The sequence below is a fragment of the Ambystoma mexicanum genome, chromosome 9 (assembly GCF_040938575.1).
Source record: "Ambystoma mexicanum isolate Mex_15411 chromosome 9, UKY_AmexF1_1, whole genome shotgun sequence".
Lineage (NCBI taxonomy): Eukaryota > Metazoa > Chordata > Amphibia > Caudata > Ambystomatidae > Ambystoma > Ambystoma mexicanum.
In genome coordinates, this window is record NC_090931.1 from 694977035 (window position 1) to 694996174 (window position 19140).

The window sequence follows — 19140 nt, forward strand, 5'->3', positions numbered from 1 at the left end:
GCGATCCAAATAGTGACCAGGAGAATCAGGAGAGCGTTCATATAGCCACGTTAATGCGTGGAAAAAGAAGGGGAATTAGGAAGTCCATGAGGATAGTGTTCAGAGGGGACAAATGGAGCTTTATCTGGAAATTCAGTGGTGAGAAGCAAATCCAAAAATGTCACAACAAACAGGAGTAGGAGAGAGCAATCCGTTATACAAAGCCAGGAGTTCGATTGCCAAAGGGAAAACAGAAGGGGGTTTTGGCTTCAGAAATAGTAAGGGCTGAGACGTATAGAATAATCCTTTAAGCACGAGCCGGGTCTAGGAGGTTCAGGAAACAGGATAACTTGAATCGGGCGCTTAAACTAACTGCTTAGTTTTAGGAGCACCTATTGCATGGGCAAGCGTAGTTAAATACGATTAACTTTCCCGGGACGTGAGACGCGTTGCCGGCGTGTCACGTGATCGTAAAAAGTGGGAATGCTGGGCAATGTAGTGCGGCGTGTCCCGCGGCTTGGATTTAGTCACCAAGGCAACTTCCACATGGAAACGGACGGCCCTAGTCGTCCGTGTGCAGGAATGCGGGGCATGACATTAAAAGAGAGTCCTGGTAGCAAAGTTAATGATCTTGTCGAGAGGACAGAAAGCATAGTTTGGGAGAACAAAGAGGATGCTGGCACGGTAGCCCAGGTTAGAGAAGACAAGAATTGTTAAGAGATGCTTGGCGGTGCTGAAAGGAAGGAGGTGCCTGATTTTCCTAACATTTAGGATGTTGAGGCGAGCTAGTATTCCAGTTTTGGAGATGAATGTAGAGAAGGTGTGAGAAGGGTCATAGATGACAACAAGGTTTAAGCTGGAAAAGAATAGGGGAGAGTGTCCAGGAGACAGAGAATTGGTGAGGTGCGAGGTAGGATTCAATCCAGGCAAGGGCTTGATCCGAATCCCAAGAAGAAAGAGATCATTAAGGAGATCAGAGTGATGGTCTGTGTCAAAGGCAGCAGACCGGTCAAGGAGAATGAGGATAGAGGATAGGTTGGCGTGCTTGGCAGAGGTGATGAAGTTGACAAGTTCTGTCTGCCAAAGCCGCCTTAGTTAGGGACAAGGCATTCTAAAACACGCTACTATATGCCAAAATGGGAACAAGTCAGTGGCAAGAACTTGGTGAAGCGAGCTCTGCTAGGTACTAGGCGGTAAAGCCTTTGAGAATATGTGCATTAGAACATAGGGCGCACACAACAATGGCAAAAAGGCACTTGTTAAACATGGCACTTAGCGTTTATTATAACGATGCACAGTGTTCAAGGGGCTCATTAAAAAACTTTTCAAAATCCAGTTTTCCCCCACAATTGTTTAATCATGAATTATTGGTCAATTATATTGGCCTGTTGGGATTACACAATGTATTGTTTAGCAGCCTCTTATTGGGATTTACTTCCCACAGATTCGCTGAGTGTGAGCCTTCCTCTATGTCAAAATTAGAGACTACAAGAATTCTAAGATTTCTAGTTATTCTTTGTTGTTCCACTTATTGATGTAATGTGGCCTTTTCCCAAAACGTGTTACTTTCTTTTTTACTAAGTATATCCAAACTCAAAAAGTGCTTTTGTAAAGTTGTTGATAGGTAAATTACGAAATGCATTATATGTACTGCCATTGGCTGAGAACAAGGATTTTATTTGGATATTTCTTTCATCCCTGTATGATGCCATTTTAGCAGTGCAAGATATAAAGGGCTGCCAAACCTGAGTATTGTCTGCACAACGACTCAAAAGGAAATGAAACAGTGAAGGAGTTCATGCAAAAAACACACCAAAAACAGCAGACCTACTCTAACATCTCCAATTTTCTAACCACTGCTTACCACTCGCACCTCTCCTCCATCTTCATTCTACGTGATCTCTTCATGGCCTTCAACACTGTGAACCATCCCTCCCACCTACAAACCACTTCCCTCGCTTTAAAGACGCCATACTTGATTGGGCGGTCTCCTCTCTCTCTCTGACTCCTCATTCTTCTTCTCTTGAAACTTGTAAACACCTCCTTCCCAAACTTTTTCCAGTGGGCGTTCCTCAAGTGTCAGTCCTCCACCAACTCCTTGTCACCTTGTATACCTCCTCCTCATCTCATCTTTTGTTTTACTCTACCTCCTCTTCATTGAGGATACCTAGAACTTTTTCTCCTTCCTCTCCTTTCCCTCCTTCACCTCCACTTTCTTGCAATGCATCACCAACTGTTCAACACTGGAAGGCTCTATGCTGACTGATGTTAAACTCTTCTTTCTATCGAGAATGAACATGGCTCAAATAGCCTGTTATGTGGAATGTATTTCATTCAGGGCGGTCTACAACCACGTCTTACCTAACTGCACCCTTCAACAAGGTAATCTTTCTCTCTAACTCCAATGCTAAACCCACTCTCCCACCACCTTCCCTCCTGACCTCCTCACTCCATTACTCAGATCTCACAACCTTGGAGTTCTCTTTGATAGCGAACAACGACTCTACCAAGGTATCAATGCCTAGATCCACCTCACTTCTACATAACGACAACACATTGGATGGCTTGTCATGCAAAATTGTTCTACATTTAAGCTGCTGTTGCTCATATTAAAATCTATGCATGGTCTCACTCCCCATTTCCTTTCTGACTAACTCTCTTTTTACATTACCTCTGGCTCTCTGCAATCCTCCTCTCTCCACAAAATGTTGTATGTAAACACACTGGCGAGAAAGCATTTTAGTTTTTTACCTCTCCTTCTCTATACTTTCCCTCTTTGACTGAATTGTACTCACTGGCCATTAAAGGCAGCTACTCAGTGGAAATGTTATAGTCCTGGCTCAAACTCCACTTGGTAGCCAGTGAAGTGGCATCTCCTTACCTCTCTTTACTGAACCCTATCTAACCCCAAGCCTATCATGCCTGATGTCTTACATGCATGTAAATATGCTAATTTAAGTCTTGTCCATGAATGTGGAGTATGGCACTAGGCCCTTAGTAATCAATGTCTGTTCTATAGTCACTGTCCCCAGTCTCTGTCTCTATGTAGTACCCTTCCATCACCTGGTGTGCCCTCATCCAGATAAATGTCATATTGTAAAAGACACCCTGTTCCCTTCCCATCTTTCCATCATGTAGGGTGTAACATCCTTGATTTCTTAATTCAGGGAAGTTGGCAAGTCCCACTAAGATCAGATTCAACTATGATGCAGATGGGGGAAAAGTATACCTGTTTCTGATCCCTTCTTCTTGTACCACTTCAAAGCTTGTTAATTCCAAGTCATAATGCACTTCATAATATTTACTGGCCTAAAAAGATTACCAAATCACCAGTTGTTTATGTATATTTCGGAGTAAGTATTTATCAGTTATTCAAAAGTCGTGATAGCAACAGTGATGTTTAGTGGGTCAGCACATGGTTTGCAATGCAGTGCTTCTTCAGGACTCCTTAATGTATTAAGTGTTGACTCTACAATGTGTATCAACAATTAAATTACAAGGTGAATGTTATGTGTTTGGTTGGTGATTCCACCCCTGCCTCCATGAATGCTAATCATTCTACTCTTTTTGTAGCCATACAGCAAGTCATTTATTTAACATTCCAACATACAATATTGCTGTTTGCAACCTTGGCTTCAACACAGACTGGTCTTTTATCTGTCTCCCCAACTCACCGGTTGTGTTGATTTCACTGATGCTGCTTTGTTCTCTGAGCCAAAGTCAGTACCACAGCGGCTCATGCTGCTCCCCGCCTTGATTATTGACACAGGAGGGTCCCGGGTATCTCCGACACACAATGCAGGACTCTTCAGCCTAGTTTCCTGGTCTTATGCTTTCTATCGTCGAGGTTTCTGGAAAGTAATGGTTCCTTGTCGAAGAGGTCGAGGGAACGTCACACCTGGCAATCCCCTTCTGTTTTGACATCTTCTTGCATTCAGCTGCCGTCTCGGAACTGCTGTTTCTTTGTGTGGTTTGCCTCGCTCAGAGTGTGCTCACGTGCTCTGCCTTTTATCCATGTGGGGAAGTTTAATGGAAGTCAGGTGTGTGTGATGGTCAGTAATTGCTTGACCTCCCCTGATCATTGTATTGGGACACATCAGGTATACGGCTCGGGTGTTAGTATGTTTTCTTTCATAGCGGGCTGTCCATGTGAAAGTGTTTGTGTTGTAAAAAGGGAGGAGGGGCAGAGTTCCTAAATATCCTACCAGGTAGGATGACGTCCCACCATCCAGAGTCCCACTCCCCAAAGACCCCTCACTCAGGTGATCCTCCCGCACTGGTCCACCCCCAGGAACTGGATCTAAAAGCGATGGCCGTGTCCTGGCCACCTGGATGACAGATCCCGGGGACTAGTGGGTGAGACACCTTCTGGTTTCTCACAGTGCGCTGTCCGCCGGAGATGCTGACTTTCTCCGTGAGGTAGCTGGATGAGTTGAGCGTGACTGTTAGAACTCTGGCTACATACTCTGCTATTTTACAAATCATCAGCACTTTGGTGCTAAATAGGATGCTTATGGATAGATAATATCTTTGTGTATGAAGAAAATGATGTCAATTAGAATTCGTACCTCAGCTGCTAGGCTAATAGTAAATAGAGGAATGTGTCTCACTTGACGCACCCCCACGTGCAAGTCTTGCTTGCGTTCGAGAGGGTCTTGTTAGCTGAGCTGCTAGAATGCATCAGCATGCCATTGGAACTCCTCCATCATAAGACATTTGTCTGGTCAAGCTACCAAATGCATTTCTGTACTGATCTGGTATCATCGAAAACATGCCCAGAAATATGTGCAGTTTTAGAGTGTTCATGTGATTTTTCATGCATGAGGGATTCTATTACACTGTATTATAGAAAAGGGGAGGGGAGAAAAAAATATCATTGACTTTTATGGTGATTCTGCTACTTTTAGCTCTTGCGCTCAATCTTTTACAACCCCTTCCCGGGCATCCCTTCTAAGCATATCCTGTGCGACAACCTCCATGGTGGAAATAACTATCAGAATCAGGAGTTGAGTTGGATGTTGGTAATACATGACTGGCGATGGGCCTGGCATGAGGAGGGATGCTAACACTTGCCAGCCCAATTCCAAACATCTTAAGGTGACAACATCCTCTTTTGGAGAATCTTTTTCTCATCCAGATCGCGGTGCAGGCATGCCCAAATAGTTGTGGAGTAGGGAGAGCAAGGTAGCAAGAGTACCAGTGTCACCACAAAGGCACTGTTTTTAATAACATCACTCTTATTATGTTGGCAGTAAGTGGATGAAGAACGATTTTTTCCTTGAGTGGAAGTCTCGGCAGCTTCACCGCGCAGGAATGTCAGCTGCCCATGCGATTGCCACCGTCATGCGCTTTTGGTACCAGGGGTCACCACCTGGAGAGATTGTTTCCTTGGGAGTGATCAGTGAAGGTAATGTAGGTCACATTTTTTCAATTATTGTAAACCTTTCAATGCCACTTCTGTTGGAACAAATGTGGATTTGCTTATGTCTTTTCCTTCTGCAAATCATTCTGGAGTTTACACTCTGTGCTCTGCTAAGATGTAGGTTTTTGAAAGCCCCTTAGAATGGGTCAAAGATGAGCTCTTCTAAGTTGTGCATTTAGTATATACATATTCCTTCAGCATATGATCCAGCACCAAAATAGCATGTGATTCAGGGCGATAATGCATTGAAATGGCAATTTAGACAATGACCAACTTCTCAACATCACTTCCACCCCCTGTACCGAAAACTTCACAGTAGTCTCCCAGATTGGGCCGAGTTATTGAGGACTGACCAAGCATGTAATGATCTGAGGGGGAACCAGAGGTGCAAGACAGTGCATACATGGATTATTACCATCCAAGGGTGATATCATGTCTCCCTAAAAGTGGGTAATGGATACCCCTGCAGCCACTGTGAGGCATACGAGCCCCCACTCCCTGTGTATTTCCCTGGTTATCAGACATCAGCTGCCTGTGCCTGATATTTGCAGCCTCTCCCTCCTTTTATGGTACAACATTATAGCTCCTTTGCCGGACAATACCCTTCTTGAAAGGTGAAACCATGTTACCTGTCTGGTTGATCAGAGGTGTCCCTGTCAGGAACATTATTTATTTCAACAACATATTCCTAAAATGCATTTCATGGGGAAAACAACCCGCCAGGCAGTTAAAAGCAGTACATTGTCAGTCAACCCAAAAGCAGCTCAAAACGCTTGAAAAAATAGTCTGTAAGGACTGTGAAACTTGTACAAGTAAGTGTGCAGAGACTCTTCACATGAAGTGGATACGAGACCATGAAGAGAATGGGGTGGTCCATTCTTTCTCCAGTGTTCAGTCATTATATTAAAGCGAGAATCAGGTGAACGCGAGGAACTCCCAATACATCGTTCCAGTAAAAACTATACAAAAATGTTTTGTAAAAAAGTGTTGTGTGAAATGTTCTGTGGCCCACTTTGATGGCAAATATAGTTCCATGCCTTATGTGTCTTGTAAAACTACTCACACGGTAGAACTATTGTTCTATGTAAGAAACATTTCATCCTATTTGTATTGCCCTGTGTGGGTTTTATTTTAGGAGTTTTCAACATTAATAACCAAAAATATACAACCACACCTCCAGCATAAAATATTAATTTTATTCTCGAAAATTGTTGGTATCATTTGTTTGCTTGGTTTCAGTGCTTTTCAACATGCTGTGGTAGCACTGTCATTAGGAGTACCCTCAGTGTGGGGAGGAGGAGGCAGGCAGGGACTAGAATGTTTGCTCTACCAAACTCTATGGAAACATATGACAGACTGTAGGCACATGGTCTCGAATATTGCTTTCTTGGCATCCATCATTGAGTACAGTTTTCTCATTTTGGCCATCATTATTGCCTGGCTTTATTCAAATATAAAGGAAAAACATGCACATCTGTCTGTTCTCCTCTGAACAATCTGATTGCCTTTGAGCTAGGCCTCATTTCTTACTTGGATCATTTGTTCTAACTTTTTTTATTGCTAGTTGTTGAGAAGGACTTTCAACAAATGTTGTGGTTATGGTGACTTTTTTTTTAATCATAGAACCGTATTTGTCTTCCTCCTCTGAAAGATATAAACCACCAAAATAAAAAATAAATGTTCAAAATTGATATAAGACGATTTGGAAGAAGATACTACTAGAGAGTAGTTCATACGCTTTCAGCAAAACACAGAATATGGTCTCAAAAATATGAGAACCTATCAAGGACATGGCTGAGAGACTGCATTGGCTGCACCCCTCAGATTGTACATGTGTGTTCTAGTAAGTGATAAGCTACGGGAAAACAAATTGAGTTTCATAAATGATTAGCTGACACTATTCAGTTAGTCAAGAAAGTTCTTAATTTGTGTTGACTACAACTATACATCTCGTGTTCTTACATTTAGAATTAGCCCAAGAAAAAAAAAAAACATGTATATCTTTTTTTTTTTTCCTTCATTTTTTCCTTCAGGCGAGTTTGGTATCCCTGAGGACATTGTCTTTTCCATGCCAGTGAAGTTCCAGGATGGAGGATGGGAGATCCTTTCAGAACTAGTCATTCCAGACGAGCTGAAAGAAACGCTTTTGGAGGCAACTAGTGAACTGATCAAGGTAATCCCGTTTTCTAGCCAATGATGCCTTTTATCATTATGTACAAACATGCAATAGCGCATTAATTTCTTTGCTGACAGCCGAAGAGCCAATCCGATTCTTGAGAATGCAGTTCACCAATCCTGGTGTAGACCCCTGGCTTCTCTTTCAGAACACAGCTCATTCAAAGCGCTCAGGATGAGCAGTAGAAAAACTACTAAAAGGAGAATGATAGCCTAGGCACAAGGGGAGGTATTGATAGCAAAGGACAATTCCTGTACAAATGGCATTATTGCCCTTGGGGCCAGTTACTATTATTTTCCATTACCTTTCTTATGCTCCCTCGCCTATGGCTTCGGCCCATACATTGAGGAACTTACAGTAAGTATTTAAATCTGGTAAGAGGTTTGAAAATTCAGGGCACAGGCGTAGACAGCGTAGGGCCTGAACGGGCAAGGTCCACCCAAAATCTGTCAATGCCCACTCAGCAGTGCTGTCTGGGCATTTACAGATGTCAATGTCACTGCGGTGGGCCCAACTACATTACCTTCAGGCCCCACTTGCTTAGACAATCCGGTCTATGCCTCTGCTTCAGGGAAACATGATTCAGTGGCTTGAGGCTAAACTCTTTAGGCAAGATGATGATGTGTGCCCTTCAGTCACACAAAGCAGAATTAAGCACAAAAACACCTAACCACAGTTACAGTTTATGATAAAATGGTACAATGGCTTTAGGTTACAAATTACTTGAAACTATCCAAGGTCGTCTAAAAAGGATGCTTAGTTTGATCCAATTTCAAAATAGTGTCGCATTGCAAAGATATAACCATTTCAAGTCAACTGTGCTGAAAGCAAACATGTTCATACTGAAATAAACATTTCCTGTCGAAAAGAGGGACAGCCGATTCTGTCCCTCTTTTCCATATAAATTGTTTGTAGAATTTAAAGGTGAGATGGGGATGCTCTCCCTAATAAAGAACTACATACCATAAGGAATCAAGTTCCCTACCCATGGAACTTGGAATATTGTAAAGGATGCAGAACCTCTGTGTTAAAAATATGAAAATGGATGAAGGGGAGGCTGTTTCATTTGAGGATAATTTCCAGAGATAGCAGGGCCACCCAGGAAATGGTTTCTTCCAGTTAGAAAGGGCTTGCAGTTATCTCTTAAAGTCAGAAAATAGGTAGAAAATGCCACTGTCCTCCCTTAATCCTACAGCATCCCTCTCCATTCAACTATTATTATTATTACTATTGAATGTTATGCGGAAAACACCCAGCTCGCCTTCAGGCTCCTCTCTGCCGACTCTTCGCCTTCTCTCATCCCAGACTGTCTATCTGAAATCCACGAGTGGTGCACCACCAATGACCTGTGCCTGAATGACAGTAAGATAAAGATCCTCCTCATCGGCACACCTGCACCCCTTTTTTCTACCACTCTCTGGCCAGCCTCCTTTGGCCCTCTCCCTGCTCCCACCTGTGAAACCAAGAACCTTGCGGTGATCTCCGACTCCACACTCTCCTTCTCTCCTCACATTTCCGACATCTCTAAGAAGTCAAATTGCCAACTGCACCTCCTCAGAGGTATTCTTCCTTTCCTCTCCTTCCCCCAGAAGCTCACTGTCTCTAGGGCTTTGGTTCTCTCCAGGCTTGACTACTGCAACAGCCTCTTTTTAAATCTACCTGCCTTGACTCTCCATCCTCTGCAACTCATGCAGAACAGGAATGCAAGACTTGTCCTTGGCCTCAACACAAGGGATGATATCTCTCCAGCACTGAAAACTTTCCATTGGCTTGCAGCAACGGCAAGGATCAAATTCAAGACCCTTTGCATCGTCCACAAGGCCTAAATATCTTCAGATTTCTCTCCAGAAATATCTTCCTTCTCGCGCTCTTCGCTCCTCCACCTCCAACTCCCTGAGGGTCAGTCGCTTCTCTGAGCAATGTGTTGGTGGAGGATCGCTCTCTTCGGCCGGCGCCTCCCTCTAGAACAGCCTCCCTGCCTCTCTAAAGCTTGAGCAGCACGATCTCCGCTTCTGGAAGCAGCTCAAGACTTTTCTCTGTTCTTCTGCCTTCCACTTCCCTGCTGATCTCCTGTCTGATACCGCACTGGTTACCTGGCCACCCTCTGAACCAGGGACCCAGGATTCTGTCCTCCCAGTTGCACACCTGCACTGCCTCTGGCAACCCTGCACTTGGGGCTGTATCTGCAACCCTACAGTTCCCCTACTTGCACCTATCCAACACCTGTTGTCCACACTTAACCCCTGCACTGCCACCCGCTGGCTGCACTTCTTTCTATGTCTTGATCCTATGTCACACACTTTTCCTCCTCCCCTTCCCCTTGCACTTTGGGCCCTTCCCTCTCCCCTGCACTTGCGCATTCTCAATGTCACTTGGCCTAGTAAGATCGCTGTCTTGTCCCTGTATTGTTCCTCTCCTTTGCCTTGTCGCGCCTTGAAACACTTAGACGCTCTATAAATAAAATATGATATATCATATAACTACATGACTCTACTGATGGAGATCTTTGGTCTGATTCTTTGCTAGAGAGGAGTTAGCCAAATGAAATACAGATGAAAATGTCCTTCCAAGGGCCAGTGCTCAAAACTGTCCTATGCCGACACCTCTGGCTAGACACAATAGGCCTTGACCTATTTGCGTTAGCATAAAAAGTGTCCCTTTGAATGGATTGTGTCCTCCCACGTATTCCTCAGCTTTGGAAACATTTTTCATAGTATCGGGCACCGTACAGCGTCTAATCGTGGCCCTTGATGGCCTCCGTACTGTCTTGGCCATGACGCTGATGCTGGTGAAAGCAGCTCGTGCGGCGACCGTTGCCTCAGTTCTGTTTTTTTCCCGCATGCTCAGCAACCTTTGAACGGTTCTTCTTCTTTTTCTCCTCCCCTTCTCAGCGAATACTTTCTGTGTATTGTCTATGAAGTCGAAATATGTCTACACCGATTCAAGCGGTGCTCCGATTGTGGGGCTAAAATGTCCATTATGGACCTGCATCGAATCTGTTTATGGTGTCTACCACAGAGTCGATGACTGTGGCTCCTGTCAGTCCATGACAGTGAAGGCCTTGAAGGAGAGGAAGGGGAAACTCGTGGAGGGTAGGCCCCCTTCTAAATCCCCATCTGTTACCCCTTCAAAAAGGAGGTCTTTGGACGACTCCAGGGATTTTACCCCAGAAAAAAGCACTCAAAACACTTAAAGTGCTCGAGATCTAAATCTCGACACTTGTCCTCCTCTGCCCATAAAAAAGCAAAGAATCAATGCCATAGATCCCTGTCTTCATCGGTCTCCTTTCCTGACAGGTGAGTTAGTTTCCCTGAGTAAGTTGGCACCACCCACTGACTGGGAAACATTCTGTCTAAAATTGCTGGAGGTTTTTCTGAAGGTTGCTCCGACTGCCCCTCCAAAAGAACATAAGAAAGCTACACAGGCCTCCGCATCTGATAAGACCGGCAGGGTGCATATTTTAAGGAAGGCATGGTATCAAACAGTGAAGACAGACACAAGTGATCACAGTTCAAGGCTGTTTATTGAACTTCAAACGGGTTGGTTGAACACCTAACTAAACCTAAATCTAATAATGGGAGCAAGCTACGATCATCAAATAATAACGCAGTACTAGTGGAGTCTGTCAAAATAAAAGGGCCTATATTAATAAACCTATTGCCAATCTTTCCTTCTAAATACAAAATGGTGTGGGACAACAATGTTTGCAAAAGGAAAGTGTTCAAGAAATGATATGTCGGGATAGTTGAGCAGTTGGCTTCCCTTCCCCATGTTTTCAGCACGGGTAAAGGCGGCACGTGCGAGCTTCGTACACACTCAGGCTTTTTAGCCACGAGGTAACAGTTCAAATCACGGGCAGCGGGACTTCCGCCAAAGTCTCTCACAATGACAGTCTCTTATTGCAAATGGCCTAATGTAACAAAGAACACACAAAAGTTCATTTTCTTTATCAGGGTTTTCACATTCACAAGTTCACTTCTGGTCTCCCTCCTTCAGGCTCGGACCAAGGGTCACCCTTGTTCGGGCTCAGGCCACTTTTCCACACTATTCACAACTGGTCTGCCTCCTCAGAAGTGAAGGCTTTCGAATGTGTGATGGTTTTTTCTTAAACCGTTGCAGGACCACTTCAATACACTCCACACAATTGCATTTCTTATCAATCTTCTACTTTTGTTTCTCTTGTCAGGATACCTTACAGAGACCTTTGATCGAGCACATTCACAGTGCCGTACCACTCTGTCAACGGTAGCATATCTTTCCTTCTGAAGTTTAAACATTCATCAGCAGTTTAGCTTTACTCGCATCTTTCATCACATGCGTTTAACAATGTTTGTTCCTGTGCTCGTTATACAATGTTGCCGCTTGCAACCTTGACTTCAACACAGACAGGTCTTGCATCAGTCTACCCAACTCATCGGCTGTGTTGATTTCTGTCGCTTCTTTGTTCTTGGATCCACGGACGATACCACAGCGTTTGCTGCTCCTCTTCACCTTGGTCAGTTATGCGGGACGGCTCTTGGTATCTCTGACACACAATGCAGGATTCTTCAGTCTGGTTTCCTGGCCATACTCTTTCTGCCTTGAAGGTTTCTTGAAAGTAACATCGTCTTGCCGAAAGGATCAAAGGTGCTTCCCTTCTTACGAACCCTTCGTGCTTTGCCGTCTTTCACTCCCTCGCTCAGCTGCCGAAGCAAAACTGCTGTACCTTCGTGTGCTTTGCCTTGCTCGGAGTGTGCTCTCGTGCTTTGCCTTTTATCCGTGTGGGGAAGTGTAATGGAAGTCAGGTGTGAGTGATTGTCGATAATTGCCTGACCTTGCCTGATCATAGTACTGGGACATGTCTGGTACACTGCTCGGGTGTGAGTCTGTTTTCTCCCAGAGTGGGCTGTCCATGTGAAAGTGCTGGAGAATGGAAAGGGGAGGGGGCAAGCTTCCCACGTATCCTACCTGGTAGGATGGGATAAAGGTGTTGCAGGGGGAGGGATACCGTGTCTCGCCATCTGGTGTCCCACTCCCCGAAGACCACTCACCCCGGTGATCCTCCTGCACTGGTCCACCCCAAGGGTATGGATGGATCCAAAGGCGATGGCCGTGCTCTGGCAACCTGAGAGAGAGATCCGCGGGGACTAGCGGGTCAGACACCTTCTGGTTTCTCATACTAGTGAGACTACTTCTTGTGCATCAAAGAGCCCAGGATGTAAGTCTACTCGACATGTGTCAAAGACAAAACCTTCCTCCTCGACTCCTGTGAAGGAGCATTACCTGGGCCTTCAAAGCCTCTGTTGTAAGCCGTCGGCACCATCAACGCTGTGAACACCTTCAACTCCATTGGCACCTTCGAGAAGTTTGAAGCCGCTGGTTGACGCTTTGGAGTCTTTCAAGCTCTACCAAAAAAGTGGAATGACTTGCCCCTGACCTAAAAGCATGGCTCAGCTTTGGGAAATTCCAACATGAACTCAAAACTGTCCTTTTTAAGTGATCCCTTCTGCTTGCCCTTTAAACTGCCTTTTTGTGTTTTCAGTTTGTATGTTTTTTCCTGCGCTATCATGCCCACAGGCCTTGTCTATGCGCATTAAAAATAAATTAGTAATAATAATAATTGCACCGGGTTTCATCCTGGGTCTAATGGATCAGAGGGTGTGCAATGCCACAAACAGTGTAGGGCCAAGCGAGGGTCTCAGATCTGGAGACAGCACAGAAGTATCATGGTACCAAAAAGGGCGCTTCGGTGGATGAAGGTACTGAAAGCTGCTTTCCACAGATCCCAGTTAGACGTCAATGTAGCAAAAGAAGGTCCTTTTGTATGGCATCTAGCACAGACTTATTCATGCCAGAGTTGCCTGTTAATGGGACAGCTCCACAATAGAAGTGGGAGAAAGAACCCTCCAGGGCCAGCAAACAAGTCCCTAATGTCTGCCGTTCATTAATTTAGGACTAGCCCAAATATAAGGTCCATTTTAGTGACTTAATACTTGAGGATATGCCACTCAAAGGAGGCTCTGAGAGTTCAACACAACATCTTCGTTGTCTAGTATTCATTTTTTGGTGGATTCAAAGGTTAACAGAGGGTGTGGCACCTCCCTTAGTGACAGTCACTAACTTACATGTGCGGCAGGAGCATATCTACCTTGTAGTGGGGCTATGTCTGAGGGCCATGCCTTTCCAGTTTCAGAGCATAGATTTGAGACGGGTGAACCCAGAGGAAATTCCTCATTCAAGGAACGCTTTCCATTATAGATCTGCCCATTCCAGCTGCACTACTTTTAGAGAGTAGTGTTCTTACTGATGAAGTGCCAACAAAATAGGATAAGACAGGTCATCAGCTACAGACTGATGTATTGAGAGAAGTCAAATAACTGTGGGAAAACCAGCACATGATCCATCCAGTTAATAAGAAACTCAAACCACAATATCACTAAATGCCAGAAAACAATTTGTGTATCAACTCTAAACCACAAGCACAATCAACAGTAGTCTCTGCTTCCCTTATGCAAGGGAAACCACTGGCATCCACACCACTGGCCTCAGGCCAGCCATTTTTAATTCATTGAAGTAGAGGAGGAAAATCTAGTGTCTGTGGTGGAAAAGGCTTACTCAAACAGCGTACTGAACCTGTAACAAGTTAAGGCGGATGTGATCCTAGCCACCTGCAACAAGTTTTGGAAATAAATGGAGGCTTTTGCTTGTGATCTAAGTGGAGACTGCATGGAAAAATGTATTGCTGATCTAAGACTAAGTAGCACTATAGCCCTTGTAGCCCACCAGTTAGCCGTAGCACATGTGGATGCAATCGCAATAGGAATGTGCTTAGGCCTAAACATGAGGCAGATGTCTTGATTCATGAGTACAAAACATCTTCCAGAGATAAAAGGAAAGATGAGTCCCTGTCCCCCTGATGGACTTTGATTTTTTCAACCATCAACTGATGAAGAATTGAATAAAGAGAAAATTCAGACCCTGTCAACCAAACATTTTTCAGTTATATATCCAAGCCAACTCAGAAATCTGCTCCTACTTTTCCGCAAACAGGGCAATGTCCAAGCAGCCAGGGTTTCAGAGAGTTGCAAGCTCAAGCTCAGATCAGAGGCAGATATGGACAGACTTCTGCTACACCCCAAAAAAGAGTCAAGGATCCACAAAGAGATTTTTTGGCTTGACTTTGACAGAGGGTGAGAAGTCAAAACTTTGAGGATATGTAGTTCCAGCAACATTTAACACAAGTGGGAGCAGATTATCTCTGCATGTAATATATTTGAGGCAAATAAACCCTTGTACAATATTTGTAGTATACAAAGGATACAGGCTCCAGTTACCCCCCTCCCTTCCCCAATACTCATACCTTCGCCTTCAATTTTGATCCATCCTTCGGGAGGGCCAAATAACTTCTGAAACTAGATGCAATAGAGGAGATGCCAATTGAGTCGGGTAGATCAGGGCTGCTTCTCTCTTCTCTTTGCCCTACCGAAAAAGGACAAGATAGGTTGCAGAACAATCACGGCTGTTTAGGACTTCAAGAAATTGTAACCCGAATGAGAGACTCTCATTCCAGCTCAAATGTTATGGCTCGAATGGTGGGGTATTGGATTAGTGCTTTGGATACCCAAGATGCCTGTACACACATCCCAATCTGGCAACCACACAGAAAGTATATCAATGGACTCACATTATCAAAACAAAGTTCTTCCCTTTGGATCAATTCAGCCCCAAGTGTTTCTGCAAAGGTAAGTAGATGGTATAATTATGTATCCAAGGATACATCTTTACTCCCATTTGGATAATTGTCTTTTTCAAGCCTCAGTGGCTTCACAGCTTGAGGACTCAGTCAATTGGATACTCCAACTGGTATATGCGCCGAACCTCACTGTCAACCTGGAGAAATCCAAGTTTGATTCCTACCGAAATGTTCATGTACTTGTCATGGTCATGACGTCAGGGGCACAGGCATACAGGGGTTGCATGCACAGGAGACCTGGGTGGGCACTGTCCTGGCGCCCCCTTGGCGCCAAGCTCATGAACATAAGTAAACAAGAATATCCATTTAACACCAAAAAGCTTTTATTATGGACATAGCACTTCAGATGCATTAACCTTGAACATTCCATCCATTAAGCAGCCCCAAGTGTATTCTTGGGTGTGGCTGCTAATGGATTGCCTTCGCACATGCTCACTCTCTAGGAGTGGCAGGGTGTGGCTGGTAAGCCGGCCCTAATGGGCGTGCCCACGATCTCAGCTATATAAGCTGCCCCGATCCTCAAGACAGACCATTTGCGTTATTCTGCACTTGCAAGCAGCGTAACGCTCACTGTCGCCTGAGGTCAGACTTACCTTTGAAGATCCTGCTTCCTGGACATCCTGCTTCCTGCCAGCATACTTACCAACTGGGGGAAGACGTTGTTACCTGTACATCTCTTCGGCGAACCAAGTATTAATCTTTACACTTTCGGGAACGCCGGAATCTTCATCTTAGCATCGCAGCATGACACGATTCATCGTCAACAGCAGCACCTGCAAGGAAAAACAGAAGACAAGGTTAGACATTGAAAAAACAGTCAGTTTAAGGTTGTGCTTCGCCATACTTCACGCTTTTCCTTAAACCATCACTTACCTGCTGTCGAACATTGTGGTAGCATCCATCTTCCATCCGGCTGCGTCTCGCGTCTCACAGCTGCATTGAGGCCGCATTTCCATCTAAGGGAAGAAAACAGAAGTGAGACATTATTGCAGGCATAAATAGGAGCAACATATAAAGACATTAAACAGAACGAATAGCATCACAAGAGCACAACAAAGACTTACCAATCATAAAGAGAAGCATAGTCGCGGCTGGACAGGACTAATCCTTATCAGGGATCAGTGAAGGAACTAGATCCCATTCGACGCACCTCTGCCAGAAGTAGCAGGACTGAGAGCTTATCTTCCATAATTCACAGGTGAGCTTTATGGGCCGGCGTATGCTCACAGAAACCGTACTTTGGGGGTAAAGGGTTTGCGCGGTACAACAATCACAGATTGGCGCACTCACACACTGTTTTCTCCACGCAGGAGCAGTATCACCACGTACCACCGCTCACAGCTTTTCTACTGAGGGAGAGGCCTGAAGGGGGTGATTCAAGTTCAGGGAGGGCTGCAACCATGCCCCAACACCTCTGCAGAGACCAGGTGAGCGTAACAGTACTTTGGTCTAGTCTGGAATTGTAATCTGGGCAAGGTCTTGCATTCCAAAGAAAGACTATAAGAACTGAAAGTATTTACAGATAATGTATACAAAACACCATGTCAGCGCCGAACTTTCAAGGACTGTTTGGTCTGTTTGCCTTGTGTGTTCTGGTAGTTCCTCTACACCATAAGAAAGATTCAATTTCAAAATCGAGACATTGATCCCATGACATTCAAGCTCAGTCAGACTTGATTCTGGTTGCTTCAGTGGTGCAGATAGAGCTTCTGTGGCAGATATCCGGACAGACCCTCACCATTGAAATCTACTTTTCACCTCCACTTCCAATTAGGATCGTGTCCATGAACTTCTTAATGTTGGGCTGGGGAAAAGTGATGGGTTTGTGGGAGGTACATGATCTTTGGACGCCTGAGGAATCTCACCTTCTCATCAACTACCTGGAATTAAAGGCACCTTTCTGGTAGTAAAGGCTTTCTTGCTGTCCCTTCTAGGATAGCAAGGCCTAATTCACTAAAAATCACCGCAGCCGTGTTTTACATGAACAAACAGGGAGGAACAAAGTCTGAAACTCTGACTTCTGGCTATTTAGATTTGGAACTTTTGCTTCGATCACTCAGACTCACTGTTAGTTCCTCATTTAACAGGGGATAAAAATATATGAGTAGACTCACTGAACAGACAATTGTATGCTTCACACAAATGGGAGCTTTACCAGGAGGTTTTCCATACAGTTTTCAACACATGCATCTTAGACGCGTTTGCAAATGAGTGGAACAAGAAGTGTCCTCTATATGCATCATTTTCTTAGCAGCTCGGTCCCTGAGGTGTTAGTGCATGGTAATTTGGGTCTCTCAGAGTAGAATGTGGACTTCACTAAAGTTGCCAGAAAGAAATTTTAACAGATCACAATATACAAGGAAATGGACACATTTCTTTTACTGGTCATTGGAAAAAAATATTAATTTGATCGAGGCTTTGACCAATAATGTCCTGTCTTTCATCACATCCTTGGCAGGATTAGGTGCGTCTGTAGATACATGCAGAACACATTTATCTAATTTCTTTTTTTATAATATGAGGGGAGACCCCGCCCCTCCCGCAGGTCCCCCTCAACCCTCCCTACCCTAACTTATACCCTTGCCCCACACCCCACCTATTATGCATTACACATATACCACTTCCCCTACCATTTTCGGTGAAATATAGTCAGTGAAATCTCATCAGGTGAAATGGTATTCAGTGAAATCTACGGTAACAGTAAAATCTTATCTGGAGAGAACAAAGTAATTGCAAAAAGCATTTTGCAACCTTTGGAGGAGGTGTCCCGGAATGGCGGCTTCAAAATCAATCAGTAGCCTATTGGCTGTTGACTACTATTCTGGAAGCTTACAAGTTACAAAATATTAATTTCCTCTGGAGGGCATCCACACATATCTCCTGAGAGCCAAGCCACCATCTGTTGCTTTTCAGTGACATATTCTGCTAGAGGATATATACGTAATGCTGACACCTGGTCTACTGCACATGCTTTTTGCCATCATTTTACTCTTGATTCTGGCTCAGGAGCAGATTCTAGTTTTGGTCAAGCAGTCTTGCTTAAACATTTTGGGACAGGTTATTAGTTACAACCATGTTTCTCTCTTTAGGGAGTCTTAGTGATCACCTATAAGTATGGAGGAAAGGGGACAGGTCTTATGAATATGAAAACAGTAGTGACTACTTTACTCTTCGTTCATAGTCCTCTTTCCTCCACGGGCACTCCCACATTCCCACTTAAAAAGTTATGAAGCCGACTGGATGAAGGGACTGATGGTTGGGCGGGGTGCATGAGTGAAGGAGGACTCTAGCCTTACGTTGCTTGCACATGTGCACCTACTCGAAGGAAGTTCTATAAAAAATTCTTCACTGTTGCATGGCAACAGGCTCTGATCCCGTCTCCGTTCCAAGGGACATCCCACTATTATGGAGAAAAGGGGACTAAAACTACAGTTGACCCCAAGGTGAGTAACTTTTGCTATTTGGCCAAGTTCAGAACGGTAGTTAGGCCAAGGAGAGAATCCTTGTAGGTGGTGAGAAGAGTAGGGGAGTAGCTTTTGTGCCAATGGATATATTGTATGTTCATGTTTGTGCTCATCTGTCAGATGGCTCGAGAGATCCATGGATGGTGACGGGGTAAGAGGGCCTGAAGGAGTAAACAGAATAGTGACAACCAAAGGGAAAAGTAAGTATGTCCCTGAATATGTCAAAAGCGAGTTCACCAGAATGGACACGTGGACAAGAGATGCCTTGAAGGTAGGACTTGACTTGGTCCAGTTAGAGGAACCATGGAGTCGGGTTTGAATTTTCTTATGGAATTGGAGAAGGGAGTGGGATGGAGATGGTGAAGTA

The 19140-nt window shown here is 44.4% G+C and overlaps 1 protein-coding gene across 1 annotated transcript in view; it reads left to right on the plus strand.

Moving 5' to 3' along the window:
• The window catches only part of MDH1B (malate dehydrogenase 1B), a 194541-nt gene that overhangs the window by 152695 nt on the left and 22706 nt on the right, over window positions 1-19140 (plus strand). Inside the window, exons 7-8 of the mRNA XM_069615573.1 lie at window positions 5232-5386; window positions 7435-7574. Coding sequence (XP_069471674.1) covers window positions 5232-5386; window positions 7435-7574 — 295 coding nt within the window. The remainder of the gene's footprint in view (window positions 1-5231; window positions 5387-7434; window positions 7575-19140) is intronic.